General features: G+C 32.5%; 1 protein-coding gene across 1 annotated transcript in view; it reads left to right on the plus strand.

Annotated features, from left to right (window-relative positions):
- Cntn5 (contactin 5) overlaps window positions 1-18,751 on the plus strand; it is a 755,408-nt gene that overhangs the window by 324,395 nt on the left and 412,262 nt on the right. The window contains exon 6 of the mRNA XM_027930609.2: window positions 5,403-5,498. Within this exon, the coding sequence (XP_027786410.2) occupies window positions 5,403-5,498 (96 nt within the window). The remainder of the gene's footprint in view (window positions 1-5,402; window positions 5,499-18,751) is intronic.

The raw sequence follows: 18,751 nt of genomic DNA on the forward strand, positions 1-18,751 counted from the left end.
TAGAAACTATTATTAAGGATCTTGCTTGTTACAGAATGAGTTCTGACCATCTTCACATGCACACAAATGACTATAGACTAGAAAGTGCTAATTTAATTCTTTCTCAGTATAAATGTAAGAATTATGTTTTCTCTATCAGTCACTATTTTCCCACCTTTTTGTTTTTCATCTGTTAGAACTGTTTCTTAAAAAGATACTCTTATGAAGATTATTTCTAATTCCTAAAACCAACTTGGTCTAACTTCCAAATGCTTGAACTGCTTTCATCCTAATGTTTTTAAAATTTGGAATCAATCACATTATATTTGATTTGCCATTTCACTAATTTAAAAAACTGCATGCACAAAGCTTTTCAAATAAGTTTGCTTTTCAAATAAAATTTAGTAATCTTTAGGATTGGGGATGTTGTTCAGTGGTAAAGTGTTTGCCTAAAATGTGTGACTGTGTGATCTCCACACTGAAGAAGGAGAGAAAAAAAAACAATTTAAATTTAAAAAATGAAATTTTAAACAGGATTATTTAAATTTCAAGGTGCCTCTCATAGTGTAGACAGTAGCTATTACAATTATTTTCTTTATTTCCCACCCCTTTTCCCTTTTTTAACATTGTCAAATTTTAATATTTCTGAATGAAGTCTAACCAATTTGTATTACATAGTATTTGCATGTATGCAAAAAAAAAAAAAAATCTGTCAATGACCCAAATAATCTTGATGATAATCAACAGCAGCAACAAATAGAACTGATGAAAAACCTCAATATGCATTCATTTTGGAAGTGAGGCAGCAAATATCAAGTCAATATTAGGAAAAGTGTTAGTTGTAGAAATCATACAAGTTAAAGTTCCAAGCGCCAAGCTCACTTCCTCAATCCTATAGGTGTTAGTGATTAAGCTAAATAGAACTCACGTTCCTGGTATTAGTTGAATGTGATTTTCCATTTTCAGTGTTTTATTTTTTGTAAAAATTCAAACTCAATCTTGTGAAGAAGTTTAGAGTTTCCACTAAATTATATGTGTATTTACAGCGCTTTTAAAGTAGAGGATGAGATGCTAAGGCCTGGAGCATTGGCAGTGAAAGCTCATTAGCACCCCCTACAGGATAACCGTGTAGCCAAACACAAGTCAAAATGAGCCCCCACCTTCCCATTCCTCCATCTAACTAACTCCTATAACCTACATTATCACTCATTCAGAACAGATTTAAGATTAGGAAATACAAGTCGTCCAGGACACACATGAACCATATCACTCCTGACTACATGACATTTCCCTCTTGCTTTGACTTTTCCTTTCACTCCTCCACAGTAAGTGAACCAACTTGTATTTAACATGTGTAAGATCCAAAGACCAAGGTCCCGGATTTCTTATGCAATTTCCTTCTTGCCAGTTTTCTGCACTGTATTTCTAATACTTTTCAATTATTGTTTATAGGTAATGATTTTTGTACGGATATGTATGTGTGTCTAAGTGAAACACTATACCTCTTTAAGGAATCTCATGATGAAGACCCTTCATAAGGGGATTGTGAAGTTGCTCCCCCTAGTGTTATTTTTATAAAGTCTTGCAAGGGAAATACCTTTTAGAGTGTAATATCAGATAAAATTGTGCTGCTCCTGAATTACCAGAAAGTTTTCATCTTACAATAATCATGAATCCTAATACTATAGATAGCATTACCTTTGTTTTGAATTCTCCTAAGATTAAATTTGTGAACCAGGTATGGTAGCATGTGCCTATAGTTTCAGCCATCAGGCAGCAAGAAACTCACAGGCAGCATGGGCTTAGCAAGATTCAGTCTAATAAATAAATAAATAAATAAATAGCTCAAGGAAGGAAATAGTAACAAAAATAAGTCAGGAAGAGAGAAAGAAGGGAGGGAGAAAGAGGAAATTTAAAAAAAGAGAAGAAGGGAAAAACTACAGAATGTGAGTTGGTGTGCATGTGTTTGGAGCTCATATGTAGAGGGTATGTATTGGTCACTTGTGGCTATAGTTGTGACAAGCTGAAGCTATGATTGTGTGGGATCATACATCTATTTGGTGACTCATACTCCTCTGAGCTACAGATAGTGGATCCAAGTGAGTATAATTAATTCATACATCTTTCCTTTACACTTTTTCTGTATCACTAGGACCTAGCATATTTTTCAGGGTGCAGTATTCATTGAATAAGGATTTGTTAAATAAGTTGTGATCTGTCTCATCTGGCTAATATGGCTAAAAACATACATCTGAATCTATAATCTGTCATCTAAGGCCTCAGTCACATCATTCATTGCTTAAGTCTTTTAGTTTGCATGTTTTTTCTAGGATGAAAAGGTGCAATAATTCTGTGAGCTAAAGCTCTATTTACAGCTCCCTATTAAACCCTTGCATGCATTTCATACCTAGGAAGGAAAGGTCAGATCAAAGGCAAGACTTGAAGAGCTCTGACTCTTGATCACAAACTCTCCTGTTGTTTCTCTATTAGTCATATGCTTTATAATAATCCCAGAGTTTTATTTCAGTAAAAATTCAAATCAGAATTTTACAATTCTTGTTTTGGAATGTGTACTTTTACTCATTTTCCCCCTGCCTTATAGTTCCCAAATATAAAACACGAACACATATTTTTAGCCTTGTGTAAATTGTAATAAAAAGACTGCATTGAAAAACTTATTCTTGTTTCCATTTCTCTGATACATAAAATATATATCTACTGAGAAGATATTACAAGCATCCAAACTTCATGTATACCTAGGCTGCTTTCTATTTCCTCTGAAAAGCACATCGAAAGAGGCTTTCTATTCACAATGAGATATAAACAAGTAGCTGAGTTTTCCCGTATTTAATCAAGCCACCATGCCCACACCAACCAGGAATTTTTTCACATAAAAATTATGCCTTAGGTTAACTACAATCTTGCCAGGCATGGAAACCACTTATACATTATAGAAAAAGAATGTCACTTTTTTTCCCTAGTAAGTAGTTAACAACTCTTCATAAAAGTATTAACTTCTTTGTATTATTCCTGTGTGGCTTTATGTAAGCAAAAAGTTCTGTTCGCAATTGAAAAATATTCATTTATTTTGAAATTGTGGGTGCAATAATTCCTAGGAAATAATGACCCAGAAACAATCCTATGAGAAAGTCTTGAATTGTACTTGTATTGACTGTTAATACAAAATAAAGCAATTATAGTTGAATGTGACCTTTTGGATAACTTAGATCTCAAAACATAATTCAGATCATAATTATTCTACAATTGTTTCTTTTTCTGTGTGTTCGATGTTTAGGCCTTGCCTGTACTTCAGTTTCTCAAAACTGGACATTACTTTAGGACTGTTTCCTATTAAAATATTTTTAAATACAGTAGATTGGTTTGATGTCATAATACATACACTACATGAATGTATTAGTAATTGTATTGGAATACATATATATTTTGAGAAACCAGTTAAGTTCAGTTAAATAAATTAATATCCAAGTCATCTCCCAAGATTTATAAATTCAATGAGGAACAAAAAAGAAAAAACAGATAATCCCTGAAGAGATATTAAAGTCCTGTAACACCCATTGCCTCATTATATGATTCTGTGTTATAATTCTAGGAGTGAGTGAAAGAAAGTCAAACTGGAAAACTTGTCATGCTTTATCTTCATATTTAAATCATTTTCTGGGAAAAAAAGACAGTCTCTATCCCAAAGAATCAATGCATATGAGCTTAAAGCCATGAGTCATATATATTTGTTTGCTTCAGAAACAAACTCATGAAACTCCATATTTGGAGCTTCCCTATTATGAAGCTCAAAAATAGGCAACAATGTGATTTGGTAATAGAGATCATAGGAGTAATTCCAGTGGGGCATATACATGTAAAAATGAATTAGTTTGATGCTTACTACAAAAGTTAATGTGGGTCTGAGGCTATAGTTGTGGTGGAGTGCTTGCCAAGCATGTGTGAGGCACTGGGTTTGATCCTCAGCTCCACATAAAAAAATATATAAATGAATAAGATAAAGGTATTGTGTCCATCTATAACTAAAAAAAAAAATTAAAGAAAGTTAATTTGTATATTTTTAAGTAAGGCTATTTTTCCCCAACAAAAGTAGAACTAGGATTTTTCTTTGCTTTGTCTTGCTTCTTTGTAAAGCACATACCTATTTTCCATAAATTGTAGAATTTTATACAAAATCCTAAAACTTTCTCAAACAATGAATACCTTTCTAAGTATTTATTTGGCATCTTGTATTCACTCTTGATGAATTTAAGATCTGATTATAAATTCAACAAATAAGTCAATTGTTGCACCTTTCTTAGAAAAAAATTGTAGAAGGTTTCTATTAGACTATTTAATGCTAGTGATTTATCTTCTTCATATCCATCAAATATAATTTCTTGATTAATTTTATGGTTTATCAGGTTAATAAACATTAAATTGAGACCCTAACTTACATTGCTGCAAAATAGTATTTTAACAGGGAATGATTAAATGATTTTTAAAAGTCTCTTATACAATTTATGTATAATGGGAGGAATGGCAGAACATTTTCAAGAAGCATTTCTCACCATGGAAACCTGATTTTAGAGACTTAGAATTTTGGAGAATGTTTATTTATAGAAATTTGAACTCCACAATTTGTAAAACACTATTCTAAAATTCATGCATTTGATTGAAGTAGTCAAGAGAAGGAAAAAGATACACATTATGAGTTATGATTAGATTAGCAAGTAATAATATATCATCCCCTATGAGGCACTTTATTTTTAGGAAGTTCTTTCCAAATTATGCAAATGCAGCATAGTACAAAGGCAGGTAACTGAACCCAGTGCTATAATCCTCATATACACAAGTGTTTCAGTACCTGTCATAGTCCCAGATTAATCAAAATGGATGAGCACAGTTAATTTGTAGAATTCATTTTAGGCTAGAACACTTCATGTCCTCGTTATATTTTAATAGAGCCTACAAGTCTCTAATTTGGCAAGTCCATGCTTGGTTTCACACACCATCCTTAGCATCACATATGATGAGGCCACAGATTGGAGAGAAGATGCTATAACCACCTCATGTTTATCTTCTCACTTTGAATGAAGGGTTTTTACCAGTAGAAAGATCAATATGCAAAAAAGATTGGTAAGAAATAAAATAACTATTTGATATGATTAAAATGTTGTATTATCTAGATTCTACACTGGCAACTTGTATGTATGGTAAGGATAAAGGATGTGAGGGGTTTTTGATATATAGAATTTAAACTGTGGTATTCAGAATTGGATGATATAGATTCATTAACAAGACTGTCGCTGCAAAACAAAATATCTTGTCAGGATGATGATAGAAAAATAAATGTAAATTATAATAGTAGTGATTTTTTAAAATTTATGTTTGCCTTGCATCTGAATGCTGTGTTATGTTGACAGATCTGGGAAATTTTAGTGGCCGGACAAGAAGTGCAGTCTCTGTGAGGGAAGGCCAGGGGGTTGTTCTGATGTGCTCTCCTCCGCCTCATTCACCAGGTACAGTAGGATCCCATTCTATATTGATGCTGCTCTGTTTTTCTTTGTTCATTCTTTTAGACAGTGTATTGACAGGGGAACATCCCAGGTGAAATGTGCATGGTTTTCTTGATATATATCACAGTACCAGATGATTAATTAAAGAATCTATACTCTACATACCATTGGTTATGAGTCTAAGCTCCTTATGATAAACTTGTTTTATTGCCATTCTAACTGTTGACTGTCACAGTGCTGCTTCTGCCTGCCATCAATGAGGAATATATTGCCTAGAGCACCAGGCAAGCGATAAAATGAGAGAATGAAAACTTTCAAAATCATTTGAAGTGCAAGTTGAGCTAACTGAATGCCAATGTGCATCTTGTTTCAGAAGATAAGCTGGATACTTTGTTGTTGATGATATTCTTTGCCATAATGGAACAAAAACTACTAAGTATTTTTTGAGTTTCAAACAAAACTACGTTTTTTTTCCCCCTTTTATGCTTGAGGTCTTATAAAATCAGGGAAATAGGTAAGTACTTCCCAAGGCTTATGGAAAAAGAGTGCTAACCTGTACTCTGATTATTTACCAACTCACAGCTAACCATATTCATCTGTTGAAATCCTATAATTTGAGATCAGTAACTCTTCATACCTCAATATGGTTTTCCCATAGCACAACTTCAGAGTGGCCAACATCAATTAACTAGAAAGAAACATAAATAACAAAACCCCAATCAACCACTGGAAAAAGAATCCAGGGTCCTGATATATCAGCAAGTTGGGTTTTTTGTTTGTTTGTTTGTTTTGTTTTTTAGTGTGACAAAAATTTTGTAGGTTATATTGTCCATTTAGTAAAGGAGTTCATTTAGAATTTTAGCATAGATAATTCTTAACAAAAATAACAAAAGAACCTACATTTATTTTCTTAAGGGTTCTCACCCTTTAGCTGACCCTCTTTCTAATGTTCTATGTTGTTGTTAAGTGAAAGTAAAGTATACCACATTTCAATAAGAAAAAAAAATGTTTGAAAACATTTTGCTTTGATACTCAAGGTCACAATTGGGAGTAATTTCTTAGTTGCACCTACCCAAATCCTATGTGTCAATTTAGTTATTCCAATTTTTTTGTGAGCAATTTGTGAGTTTACAATAAACACATACTCTCACTTGCACCTAAATCCACATTTACTTTCTATGAAAGCGAAGTATGTTTTAGCTTTTTAACTCATAAGACCGTAGTTTAGGAAAATCATCTAGATGATTTCTCATGTTCATTATTAGATTTGATTTGGAGAATATTATTAGAAGGATAATTGTTAGAGATTACAAAAAGGAGGAGGAGGAGAACACAGTGGACTCTACAAAGAATGAATGAATTCATCAACAGACTGACAGGAGTTAACAACATGGAATGACCCCTGTGGGAACAAGCAAGATCATCTGAGATAAAATCTACATTGCAATACTCTTTGAACTTGTCTTTAAACAAAAAGTAAAATGGGAGAGAATGATGTAGAAAGCAAAATTGTAAGATTACACATAGATAAAATATCCAATTGACAGGAAAAAAACTATATAGAGATTTCTGGTAGGAAAATAATATAATTATTACATATGTGATAAAATAAATATGAGCTAAGAATACACGTTAAAATTTTGAGATAATGATATGATTTCTCATTGAGATAAATATATGTAAGGCAAGATAACTGGTGATCTTAACAACCTTAGATATTCACTTTGTTATTACCAGTAGCTGTAATAACTGCAGTACTCACAAACATCCTTTTCATCAGACCGGTGCCTACTATATTTTGCTCACTCCTTGCAGTACCCTGATTCCAGGGGACCTTTAATTTCATTAGAATGAACAATTTATGAATACTGTCTTCTTTCATTATACTTTTTCCTCCTCTGATTCTCATTCTCTTTCAATTTTTATCATTTTCTTACATTCAACCTCAATTGTTTTTATTCTTTCTTTGCTTCATCACATTGACTTGATAGTTGGCAAAACCCTAATTGTATGTTTATCCAACTCTTATTCTATTGCATGCCTGAACCTATTCAGTTTAATAACTGTTAAAAATATTAAAACACAACAACAAAATATTGCAATACAGACTAATCTCAATTTAAAAGCCAAATTGTAAACTACAAGCATTCCTAATGCAGACAAGAAATTTCAAAAACATCTATTCCTTTTACTATACTTTTGTTAAATCTTCAATGTGTCTTATGCCTCCTTATTTTCAGCAGATAATTCTGCATCCTATTTTACTTTGGAAAAGAATCAGAAGATCCTTCTACAACACCCATTCACCGAGGCAAATGCCCAATAATATTAACAGCCATATTCTCTTCCCTTTTTTTCAGTATACTATGTATTGACACTTTTAAAGCTAATTCCTCAACTTTTGTATGGTAGCTCATCTTCCTTTTTCCTACTTACAGAAATCACTTTAACAGGTCTCCCTTCCTTCTTTTGCATTTTTACCAGACATTTTTTTTTCTTTTTTGTATTATCCCCATCACCATGAAATATGCTGTGTTTTCCTTCATCTACAAACAAAATGAAGCAAAACTCTCTGGATCCATGTTCTCTTTTAGCCCCTACCTCAATTTTCTGCTCTCCTTTACAGTGAAGCTCCTGAAAACTTTTGCCAGTACAAACTCTATCCAATTCCCCATTCTCCTAATCCCCTTCATATTCATAATCCCATTCATATTCATATTCTCTCTCTCTCTCTCTCTCTCTCTCTCTCTCTCTCTCTCTCTCTCGCCTCTAGCCTCTCTCCATCACTCCACCTCCATACCTGTCTTGGAAAGATTTATTGAGATGCAGTTCATATCTCATAAAATTCACCCATTTTAGATGTGTAGTTCAATGAGTTTTATTAAATGTATACAGTTGTGCCACCATCCCCCCCAAAACAGTCTTAGAATAGTTCCATAATTGCAAAAAGTCTTTAAATCCCTCTCATGTCTCTAAGTGATTACTGGTCTGCTTTCTGTCTGTAGTCTTTATCTTTTCTAGAAATTTTAGTCTCTCTCTCTCTCTCTCTCTGTGTGTGTGTGTGTGTGTGTGTTAGTGTATTTTTTTTCTGAGATTCATCCCTCATGGCATTTATTGATATTTTTACTTTATATTGCTGATTAGTATTTCATTGTATGGACATGTGACATTCTGTATCCAAACCCCAAAGGATGAATATTTGGTTTTTTTCTAATTCTCAAGTTGGTAATTTATTTCTCTATAAAATGTCTTCATTCAGCTTAGAGTACCCCAGTCTTGGTTTCTCTCCTATCTTCTTCATTTCCTTTGCTAATTTTGTCTTCTTTTTTTTTCAATTGTTTAATATTGTAGCCCCCCAAGCGTCAGTCATTTCATTTGTTTCCTTAATAAACCTTCATTCACTTAGTTCTTGTCAGATAATAAGGCTTGATATCCTCCAAAGATAGGTCTGCAACTGGGGCTCTGGCTTGTCTAGCACTGTACACTCAATATTTTTATCTTGATAGCTAACATGTACCTTAAGCTTAACTACGTTTAAAACTAAACTCCTGGTAATATCTCCTCACAAACCTCCATTCTTATAGTTTTTTTTTTTCACATCTATCAATATAAATATGAATTCTTATTTGTCTAATTTATCTTCCAGGGCCTGATTACTAGTTCATTGACAATATCTTTTTACCCTGTCCTCGCATGGTAGAAGAGAACATGGGCTTCTTCTATGAGAGCATTAATCTCATTCATGAAGACTGCTTTCATAATTTATCATATTCTAAAGGAGATTTTCTCCTCATACCATCATTTGGGGAATTTGGATTTCAACAGAAGGAATGAGGAGGTACACAAACATTCAAACATAGCAGGTGGCTTTTGGATCTGGGACTTACAGGAGGTAGTTCATTTTAAATGAGGGTGTGGCCTGCCTCCAAGGCCTTTGAAGTTGCTATTTCTTATGCCTGGATCCCCCTCTTCAAGGTATCTGAATGGCTTACTCTCTCACATCAGGTCTTTCTTCAAATCTAAAACCTTTCCTGACCTTTCTTTTGAGATTCGCACTATTTTCCTCTATTTTTTCCCACATACTATTTATAATTACTTATTTAATTGTTCATTTTTATAACTTTTAGTTAGAATGTAATCCCATTAGGATGGAAATGTTGTACCCAGTGCCTAAGACACTACCTTGCATAGTGCAGGAACTAAACAAATATTTATTGAGTGAATCTAATGCATAATATTCATGAAATAAATGGAATGAGTCAAAGTTTAAACCAATAAATATAAGAAACTTTGAAAGACCAATAATAAAAACAGGGAAAAATTTGTCAGGTTTGTAGTAGAAACCTTTCTTATTGTTTTACCTTTATCCTATAATTATTTTGTGAAGAAACTTATCTATGGAACAGAAAAATGAAATATGGTTCTTATCATTGACTTTGAAGAATAAAATGTGACATTTTTTATTTTCCCTAACCAACTACCAAAAACTGAAGGATCAGAATTTATTATTTGAGATCACAATAATATTGAGAAATGTGATTTGATTCTCATGCCTTACTTACTCAATTAAAAAGAACTCTAAAAATATCTAGGAACTGTCAGGTCTAAAAGCTTGTTGAAGGGGAAGGGGAAGTAAGTAGGAACCAGCCAGGGTTGATTCCCTGATTGGTATTTGTGACCTAAGAAGTCAACAACTATGATGAAGTCAATAACTGCCTTTTTTGTTTGTTTTTGGTGGGTGAAATTAAATATTGCTATAGTCATAAATAACATAATTCATAAAAGAAATCTCAGATTAAAATTTCTATTTCAGTCCAAAGAGTCATATAAATTATGATAGTGCACTTGTTTAACTGATTTTTAATTACATTTTGTTTTCTACTCCTGTTTTACTTTCTTCTTTCAAATTCAAGTTAGTTTATTATTTTACCTATAGAAATTTTATTACGTGAAGTAAGGTCTTACAAGTAAAAATTTACTAATCCTTTTACCTATCATAGTATATTATCTGTTCTTTCACAATATGAAACTTGCCATGTTCCAATTTATATTTCCAATATTTATCTCAGTACCCAACATTTAATGAATACCTATCTTAGTAGGTATTCATTAAATGCATAGAAAATCAGTGACTGAGCATAATGATTCTAATAGTTGAGTTTATAGGGTTTTAGACACTTGATGTCTACCTTCTGATAAAGTTTATTCTAACTCATATTCATTACAAATATTTGGATCATTTAATATCACACATTCAGTTATTATTATTTCAAAATACATTATTATATTTTTGATTACTATGATTCAGTGAAAGCTATATGAAATGATACAGCAGATTATACATCAGAGATTAAATAATATTCTCTAAGATCTATTTCCTTATAGCTCTAATGGATCTAGAATGCATATTTCTTTTGAATAAAATCAAAAGCTAGGATTAACTTATTCACTGACTTTCTCTTTTTGCATCTAAGGATTTCAATATTAATCCCTCTTAGCAACACAAATGAATGAAAACATTTTGATTGGATTCTGAGGTGGTTACTCATCTACAAGGAAGTAAATACATTTTTTTGTGATTGTTAAACACATCTGTTCAAAATGATACTTTACTGCCAAAATAATACCTCTGTCAATTTAATAATTATGAAATTCAGTGTTTAATTGTATATAATGAAAAGCTCTGTAAAAAGAAGTGTAGAAATAAACTTCATAAAAATCTATAACCATAAATAAAATTACTTTATGGTTCAGAGGCTATAACCATAGTACATTTTAAATCAAGAAGTCAGTACTTTATGTTTCAGTTAAAAAATATTATTTATTTATTTATTTATTTATTTATTTTGGTACTGGGAATTAAACTCAGGGATGCTGAACTACTGAGCCACATCCCAGTCATTTTTATTCTTTGAGATAGAGTCTTGCTAATTTACCTCTGACCTCGCTAAGTAGCTGATGCTGGCTTTGAATTTGTAGTCCTCCTGCCTCAGCCTCCCAAGCTTCTGGGATTACAGATGTATGTCACCACACCCAGTTTATATTTTGATTTCATTATATATATACACATTTAAATCTTATACTGACATGGGACTTAAAATTCTTGAACAAAATATGAGGCTATAGGAAAAATAAAAACAAATACAACATCTTACCATGTAATCACATAAACTTTCCAAAATATTGTAGAAATTATTTTTATCCTCATTGTGCCAATAAAAAATCTAATTTTCACAAAATTAAAAATTCTAAGCTGTAATTCCTAGTAAATGATAGAACCAGAATGTCAGTCTTTGATAAAGCTAGTAGTCTATTGGCATTGTGTTTGAAGATATAGTAAAACATTTATAGCATGAATACAAATCAATACTTTTAATGGGACTATCAACACCTCAAAAATTTTGTGTATCTAATTCTATTAAATACGTATCTTTTTATTCAACAATTATTTTCTGTGTCAACATTTAATAGGTTCAGACTATTTATGCTTATTTCTGCCATCTTATTTTTCATTATTAGTCAGCTTTTTGTTGTTGTTGTAACAAAACATCCAAGAAAAAATAACTTAGAGGAGGAAAGATTTGTTTTGGCTCATGATTTCAGAGGTTCTAGCCCATGATTTACTGGCTCCATTGTTGTGGGGCCTCAGGTGAGGCAGAACATCATAATTTAAAGATATAGCAGAATAAAAGAGCTCACCTCATGGCAACCAGGAAGGGGAGAGAGAGAGAGAGGGAGAGGGACAGGGAGAGGGAGAGGGAGAGGGAGAGGGAGGGAAGGAACAAACCAGTGGCTATGGATAAAATATATCCTTCAAAGACACACCTCAATGACTTTCATACTTCTGACTCGTCCTTACCTCCTAGGTTTCTACCCACCACCCAATATGCAGCTTCAATATATGAGATTATGGGGAACATTCCAGATTCAAACTATAACATGTTAATTATCCTATTTTTTTAAATTCATTTGTCCTCTTTGCTTTTATTCTTATATTTTGCGGTTGTTGTTGCTGCTTAATAGAAGGTTTTAAACTACATTTTTTCGCATTTCATTTCCAATTTAATATTTTTCATTATTTTGGAAATTATACATAAAACTCAATAAACCTATATGATTTTTCTTTATTCATTATTCGAATGTGATTTAAAGAAGAAAGAGAACTCAAGTTTCTGGCTCTATGACTGTTCTCTATTAACTAAGAAATGAAGAAGTTGGTTTGGGAAGATTGGTTAAGTTTTGGATACATTATGTCTTATGCACCTGTAGTTACCACAGAAAACTGGATACACGGAGGCAAGAGAAGAAAATTTTAAGCATAATTACCATAGAAGACTGATAAGTAATTATAAGATTGATTAAGATCTCTTAAGAAGAATGTTTATAGTGTGATCACAGGAAATAAGCCAAATATATTTTTCTTTCTATAGTAAACACTGGGGGGAAAAAGAAAATTGTTTTGTTTCTAAGATACCAACCAGTTTGAATAGCTTCCATTTACTGACAGTTTGTGCATTTATGTGATGTAGTTTAAGCAGGTTTCTAACAATATGTAATCTTTCATTTTTCACCTCTAAATGATGGCAAAACTTAAGTTAACTGTTAGATGCAAAAGATTTATTGATTCTTCACAGACCTTATTGTATTTATCAAACATCAAAAGTTAATGCACCTTCTGGCTGCCCAGAACACAAGAGCTCTAAGGTTATGAAAAGAAAAGAGCTTATATCATCAAGAAAAAGTGGGCAGAAAAAAAATACTTAGCATATATATTGTTCACAAAGAACATTACTAAGTCCTGAGACAAGGAATAAAAAGAACACAGAGGATGCAAAGATGGACTCCAAAAGCTGAACATTCCGTAGGCAAAATATCAGAATATATAAAGTTTTTGTAGCCAGAGAGAAAGAATAAAAGACTTAGGCTGATGAACTTTACCATTTTCTTTATTTTAGTGCCTAAATCCCTAATTTATTCTCAATCTGACTAGTCTAGTATGATTTTGTATTCATGATCCTGTGACACTATTTGGAATTGAGTTCCAGGCAAACTAAGTCCCCAGTCATGGGTATATCAGCCTCCCCACAAATGTGAAACCATAGACTTGGTTCCATTTCTCTCATTCTCTTTCTCTCAGTTCAGCTGGCTACCATCTTGCCTTCAGTCACAGGCAGAACTGTGGTGGCACCAGTGTCCTGCATAAAGAATACCAGAGGGTCTCAGAGTAAAGGAAGATAAAATCATGGTAACTGGTTAAATAAGAAACAACAAGGAAACTGGATTAGAGCATTTTGTAAAGATTTACAAAGTAAACTTATTTTATTTCTGCATGTATGTTTTGAGCCATTATAAAATATAGCTGTATTCAGAAAGTAATGAGCTATAGCAAACTATGTCTGAGCATACAGTGAATGAAGTAGCATAATACATTTGGTTGCACCTTTAACAACTCTTTGTTGCAAAATAATATAATTTCTTCAGTTCAGAAAAGTAATCAAACAGCAATAGACACTGAATGTCTAAATGCCTTGATTTTTTTCCTATATGCTAAGTCTAAACAATCCCTCATTCCCTATGACTCTGAAACTTCTTTTCTATGAAGTATTAGAGTGCAGTTTGCATCTGAACTATAATGTTTTAGTTGAACATTCCTGTCAAAGGGGGACAAAAGAGATTTTTTTCTTTAAATTAAAAATATTTTTTACCTTGACCTAATTTAAAACAGGTACACAGGTTCATCAGTCACAAATCCATTGCAGAGCCAGATTGTGTATAATAAGTAAACAAATCCAGACAAGCAATGGCTCTATAGACATTATGATGAAGGAAAGCAAGACATTTTTTTTTAAGATGGACACAATACCTTTAATTATTTCATTTTATTTTAATGTGGTACTGAGGATTGAACCCAGTGCCTCACATGTTTGAGGCAGGTGCTCTACTGCTGTGCTAGAATCCCCGGATAGTTTGCTTTTGTGTCATAATTTTACCATGATAGTTCACCTGGCATTTGGACTCAGACAGCCAGGGGTTTTCATCTTGGACTTGACACTTAATATTGGCTTTGTTTTTCAAAACTTTTCTTACCTGTAAAGGGAATAATGAAAGCTAACAGCACAGGATAGTTGTGAAAATTAAGAGGCAGTTCATGTAGGGCAATTAGCCCAATGCTTGAAGGAAAGTTAGCATTAGATTCAATTTTATCTTGAAGATCTGTCTTCCAGAATCCTCTTTAAAATGCAAATGCTTTAAAGAAAGGTGATACTTTAAATCATTATCTGCTAACACTAATTACTAGTTGGCAGTTATGAATTGACATCAAGTTGACAATAAGGCAACTGGAAGTTGAATGAAACTTGAAAATGTGAATCTGAACATTTGAGAAGAGATAAAGATTAAGTAAAGGGCAAAGAGCCCTGAGAGTAAGGACACCAGGTATCATTGTGATCTTTAGAGAACCTCTTTATACTAGGATAATTAGTGTCCAAAAATCTTCCCTCAAAGCCAACATATATAAGATAAAAATAAACAAAATCACAGATGTGAAAATATTTTGGTTGATACTTTTAATTTTAAAAATGAAATTTTATTTTCAAAAAATCTATCTCATAATTTAAAATGATATAATAACTATAATAATAAAAAAGGAAATATTTTTTTGCATCCTTCATTCCACAAAGTAGTAAGATAGGATTGACACTTCATGCTTCATATTTAACTTTTGTACCAAGGTACGAAAGGTAATTTTCCCAAAAGTATTTGAGGAGTTCACCAATTTCCTCAAGGGCTCTCTTAATTATTTATTCCAAATTACTATATGTTGAATGACATAAGGTCTTCTTTCCTGTAGAGTTTCTTGTCACTTACCAGATTTCTTAGTAACTTTGCTCTGATGATTGAAGCTATTTTCTAAAAGTAGTTTATTAACTTCTTGAAATCCACAACTATTGCAAGATTTGCAGTTTCACTTTGCAATATACTAGTGCAATATTCTCTTGTATGTTATAAATAACTGAATGACCCAAAAGAAACTGGTTAAATGGAAAAAGAGATTCGGTGAAGCGTATTTGTAAAGTGACCAATTCATTTGTCATTATGAGATTATTATTTTTTCTTCTTTAAAAAAATTTTAATTGGGGACTTGATTTATATTGGACACAATGAACTCTATTTTTTAAGTTCATCCTAAAGTAGGCCATTTCAGGATAAAGAAAATGAAAAGAAATTAATAGTTTTTATTTTTCACATGTATCTTATTTTTATTTATTAAGCTTTTTAAATTTTTTTTTACAAGGACACAATACCTTTATTTTTTTTTACAAGGACACAATATCTTTATTTATTTTATTTTTATGTGGTTGAGAGTTCAACCCAGTGCCTCACATGTTCAAGACAAGGGCTCTGCCACTGAGCCACAACTCCAGTCCCTTAGTTTTAATTTTATCTTTGCTTTATGAATTTAATATCATTGCCTCCATATTATAAATGGGGATAGTCATGCTGAGAGCAACTTACCGAAGTCTGCCTAATAAATAAAAAGATTCAGTCCTGTGTGATTCCAAGTCTTATGTCCTTTCTGATTATATAATATGGTTTTCCTACATATCATATTATAATTTTACTGAAAATCCTGTTTTGTGTACATACAAGCTACCTGTCAACATGTTTGTTGTAACCATTCAAATGAATAAGGAATTTCATCATTTGTTTTGATTGACTTGACCAAATTGTTAACAAAACATTTAACACTGCTAAATCAAGGATATAACAGTATGTAAAGGTAAATAAATAGATATAAATTTTAATATTTTTACCAGTTAAAATAATACAGTGCACAAGTGTCACTTTTAGCAATTATTCAGAAGCTAGACAGGATAGCTAAGGAAAACAAGAATACTGAATGAAACAATAGAGAAATACAGGGATAATTTAGTTTTCTTATACATGTTTTCCTATGTGGATACAAAATAATACGAGTCTTATACCCTCAATTTAACCAGAAAGACTACTTCAACCCAAATTGTACTGTCCATTGATGCTTTTATAACAAGCGTTCTAATTAGTTGTTTGCCTAGACTTAGTAGTTATCAAACAATATATATTTACATTATTTAAAAATCTTTACAGGTCGGTTTTAAAATACATCTTCTTTTCCTCTTGTGCTCTATTTTGTTATAATACATTCTTTAGCTGTCACTTCAAAGGAAAACACAATGTGTTTTGGACTCTGGTGTTTTTACTAGCTAACAAAATTTGTACATGGAAAACTAAATATTACAAAGCAAACCTTTCAACCTGGAATTTGTTTTAGAATATTTAGACACAGCAGAAGGGAAAGGATTGAGAACATTGCAATAGCCCTTTTTTTCACGTCTTAGTTTGATGTGGGATTTTACCATAGAGTGAATCAGATTTATTCAATTATTTTTAGTGCTGGATTTGACCATATTCCTAACTCCTTAATATAACCTATTTTTTCCTCTTATGAAGTACCCTACAAGAAGATAGTAGATGATAATGGGCTAGGGGAGCAATCCACTCACTCCTTTCATTTTTGGCTCACATACTTGGAATAGCTAGTATTTTTCTGTTGCATTGTTGTGGAACTCCACTTGCATTTGACATGGCCATGGTGGCCAAACATCCAGTCAATTAGTGTGGTGGAGTGCCACCAAGCTGACTTGAAACAATGAGTTTTTACTCCAGAAAGCCTCATATTTTCTAAAAACTGTAACACTTCTCTGTTCTGTGGTATGAGGTACCAAAGAAATTATTTTCTCATCAACTGGGATCCAGTAAGGGAAGATACTAAAAAACAAACAAAAAACCCACACATAATTAGTTAACTAGTTAAATGTGAATTCTGACTAATATTTGCTAGAATGTTGTTTACAAGGAAACTGTGAAAAGTTAGCAAGAGTTTCTACCCTTGAAGATTAGAAACCTGGCTTATATAATACTTTAAAATAGGATATTGGTATTATTTTTCTCAAATTTCTTAGGTAGATAGTACAATAGACTTTTGACAGAAACAGAGCACCCACATTGATTCAGAAAAAGAAAAGCAAGTAAACAGCAGCAGGTCCTGGCTTTAAATGAAGTTTGATTAACACTGGAAATAATAGAATCGACAATGCTACAGACCAGTTCTTTTCTTTCTTCTTTAAGACATTGTACTATTCTATTTCCCCATTTTACTTAGCTCACTGGACTAAGAATAATCCCTTCAAAGTTAAATTCCTCTCAATAAGGGGTTCGTAATTTTTTTTTTTTTCTGAAAATGTGTTGATAATAAATATGTTTGGCTTTGTGAATCACAGTGTCTGTCACAGCTTCTCAACTCTACCATTGTAGTAGGAAACAACCCAAACAACATGTGAATGAAAAAATGCCTCTGTTAAAGAAAAGCTTTATTTATACCTAGCAGTATTTGAATTTCATATACTTTTCACCCTTTAAATGTTTTTTTTTAAACTATTTAGAAAGTTAAAATCCATTCCTAACTCTGAAGCCATAAAAAGGTAGGGAGAAAACAAGATTTGGCCTATTGCTATGATATGCTCACCCCGGTCTTAATCCTAGAGTCTCCTCCTGTAGCTGTGTTGTTAAGAGGCTTTCTTAATAAGGCCAGGTATTTTTTCCTAATTCATCATAACCCTTCCCTCTCTTTGTAATACTTTTGTGTGATACAAGCAGGGAATAAGCATACATTATTTATCACCTTTTGGTTGTACATGACCAACACCCAGCTCAAAATCACTTAATCTTATTCTAAACAGGCTCTAAATTGACATCAGACCTGGGAAGTTCCAGGAATTAAACAGATAGAAGGAGAAAACTCTATCTTTCTGAGTCTGCTGTCACAACATGTTGGTTATGTTTATCTCATTACAAATATACTTTTTTTCTTTTTATTTTTTCTTTTCCTTTCTTCTTTTTTTTGGGGGGGGGGGGGCGGGGAGGCTGCCTGAGTTTGGGGAAAAGGAATGTGTGGAGAGGAAAGGAGGTAGTTACCATTCCACCTGACTACCCTAGAAGAAAGATAGAACTTATCTCTTAAGAAATCTATTATAAAAATTTTCGGCAAATGCTATTAATTTTGGTATGTTAATTATCACATTATATTTTTCTCATTTTTATCAAAAGAGGGAAAATGATTATACACTGTGGAGTGGGATAGCTGGGTCAAATGGTGTTTCCATTCCTGGTTTTCCACAGATTCTCCATACTGCTTTCCAGATTGGCTGCACAGATAC

The sequence above is a fragment of the Marmota flaviventris genome, chromosome 9 (assembly GCF_047511675.1).
Source record: "Marmota flaviventris isolate mMarFla1 chromosome 9, mMarFla1.hap1, whole genome shotgun sequence".
Lineage (NCBI taxonomy): Eukaryota > Metazoa > Chordata > Mammalia > Rodentia > Sciuridae > Marmota > Marmota flaviventris.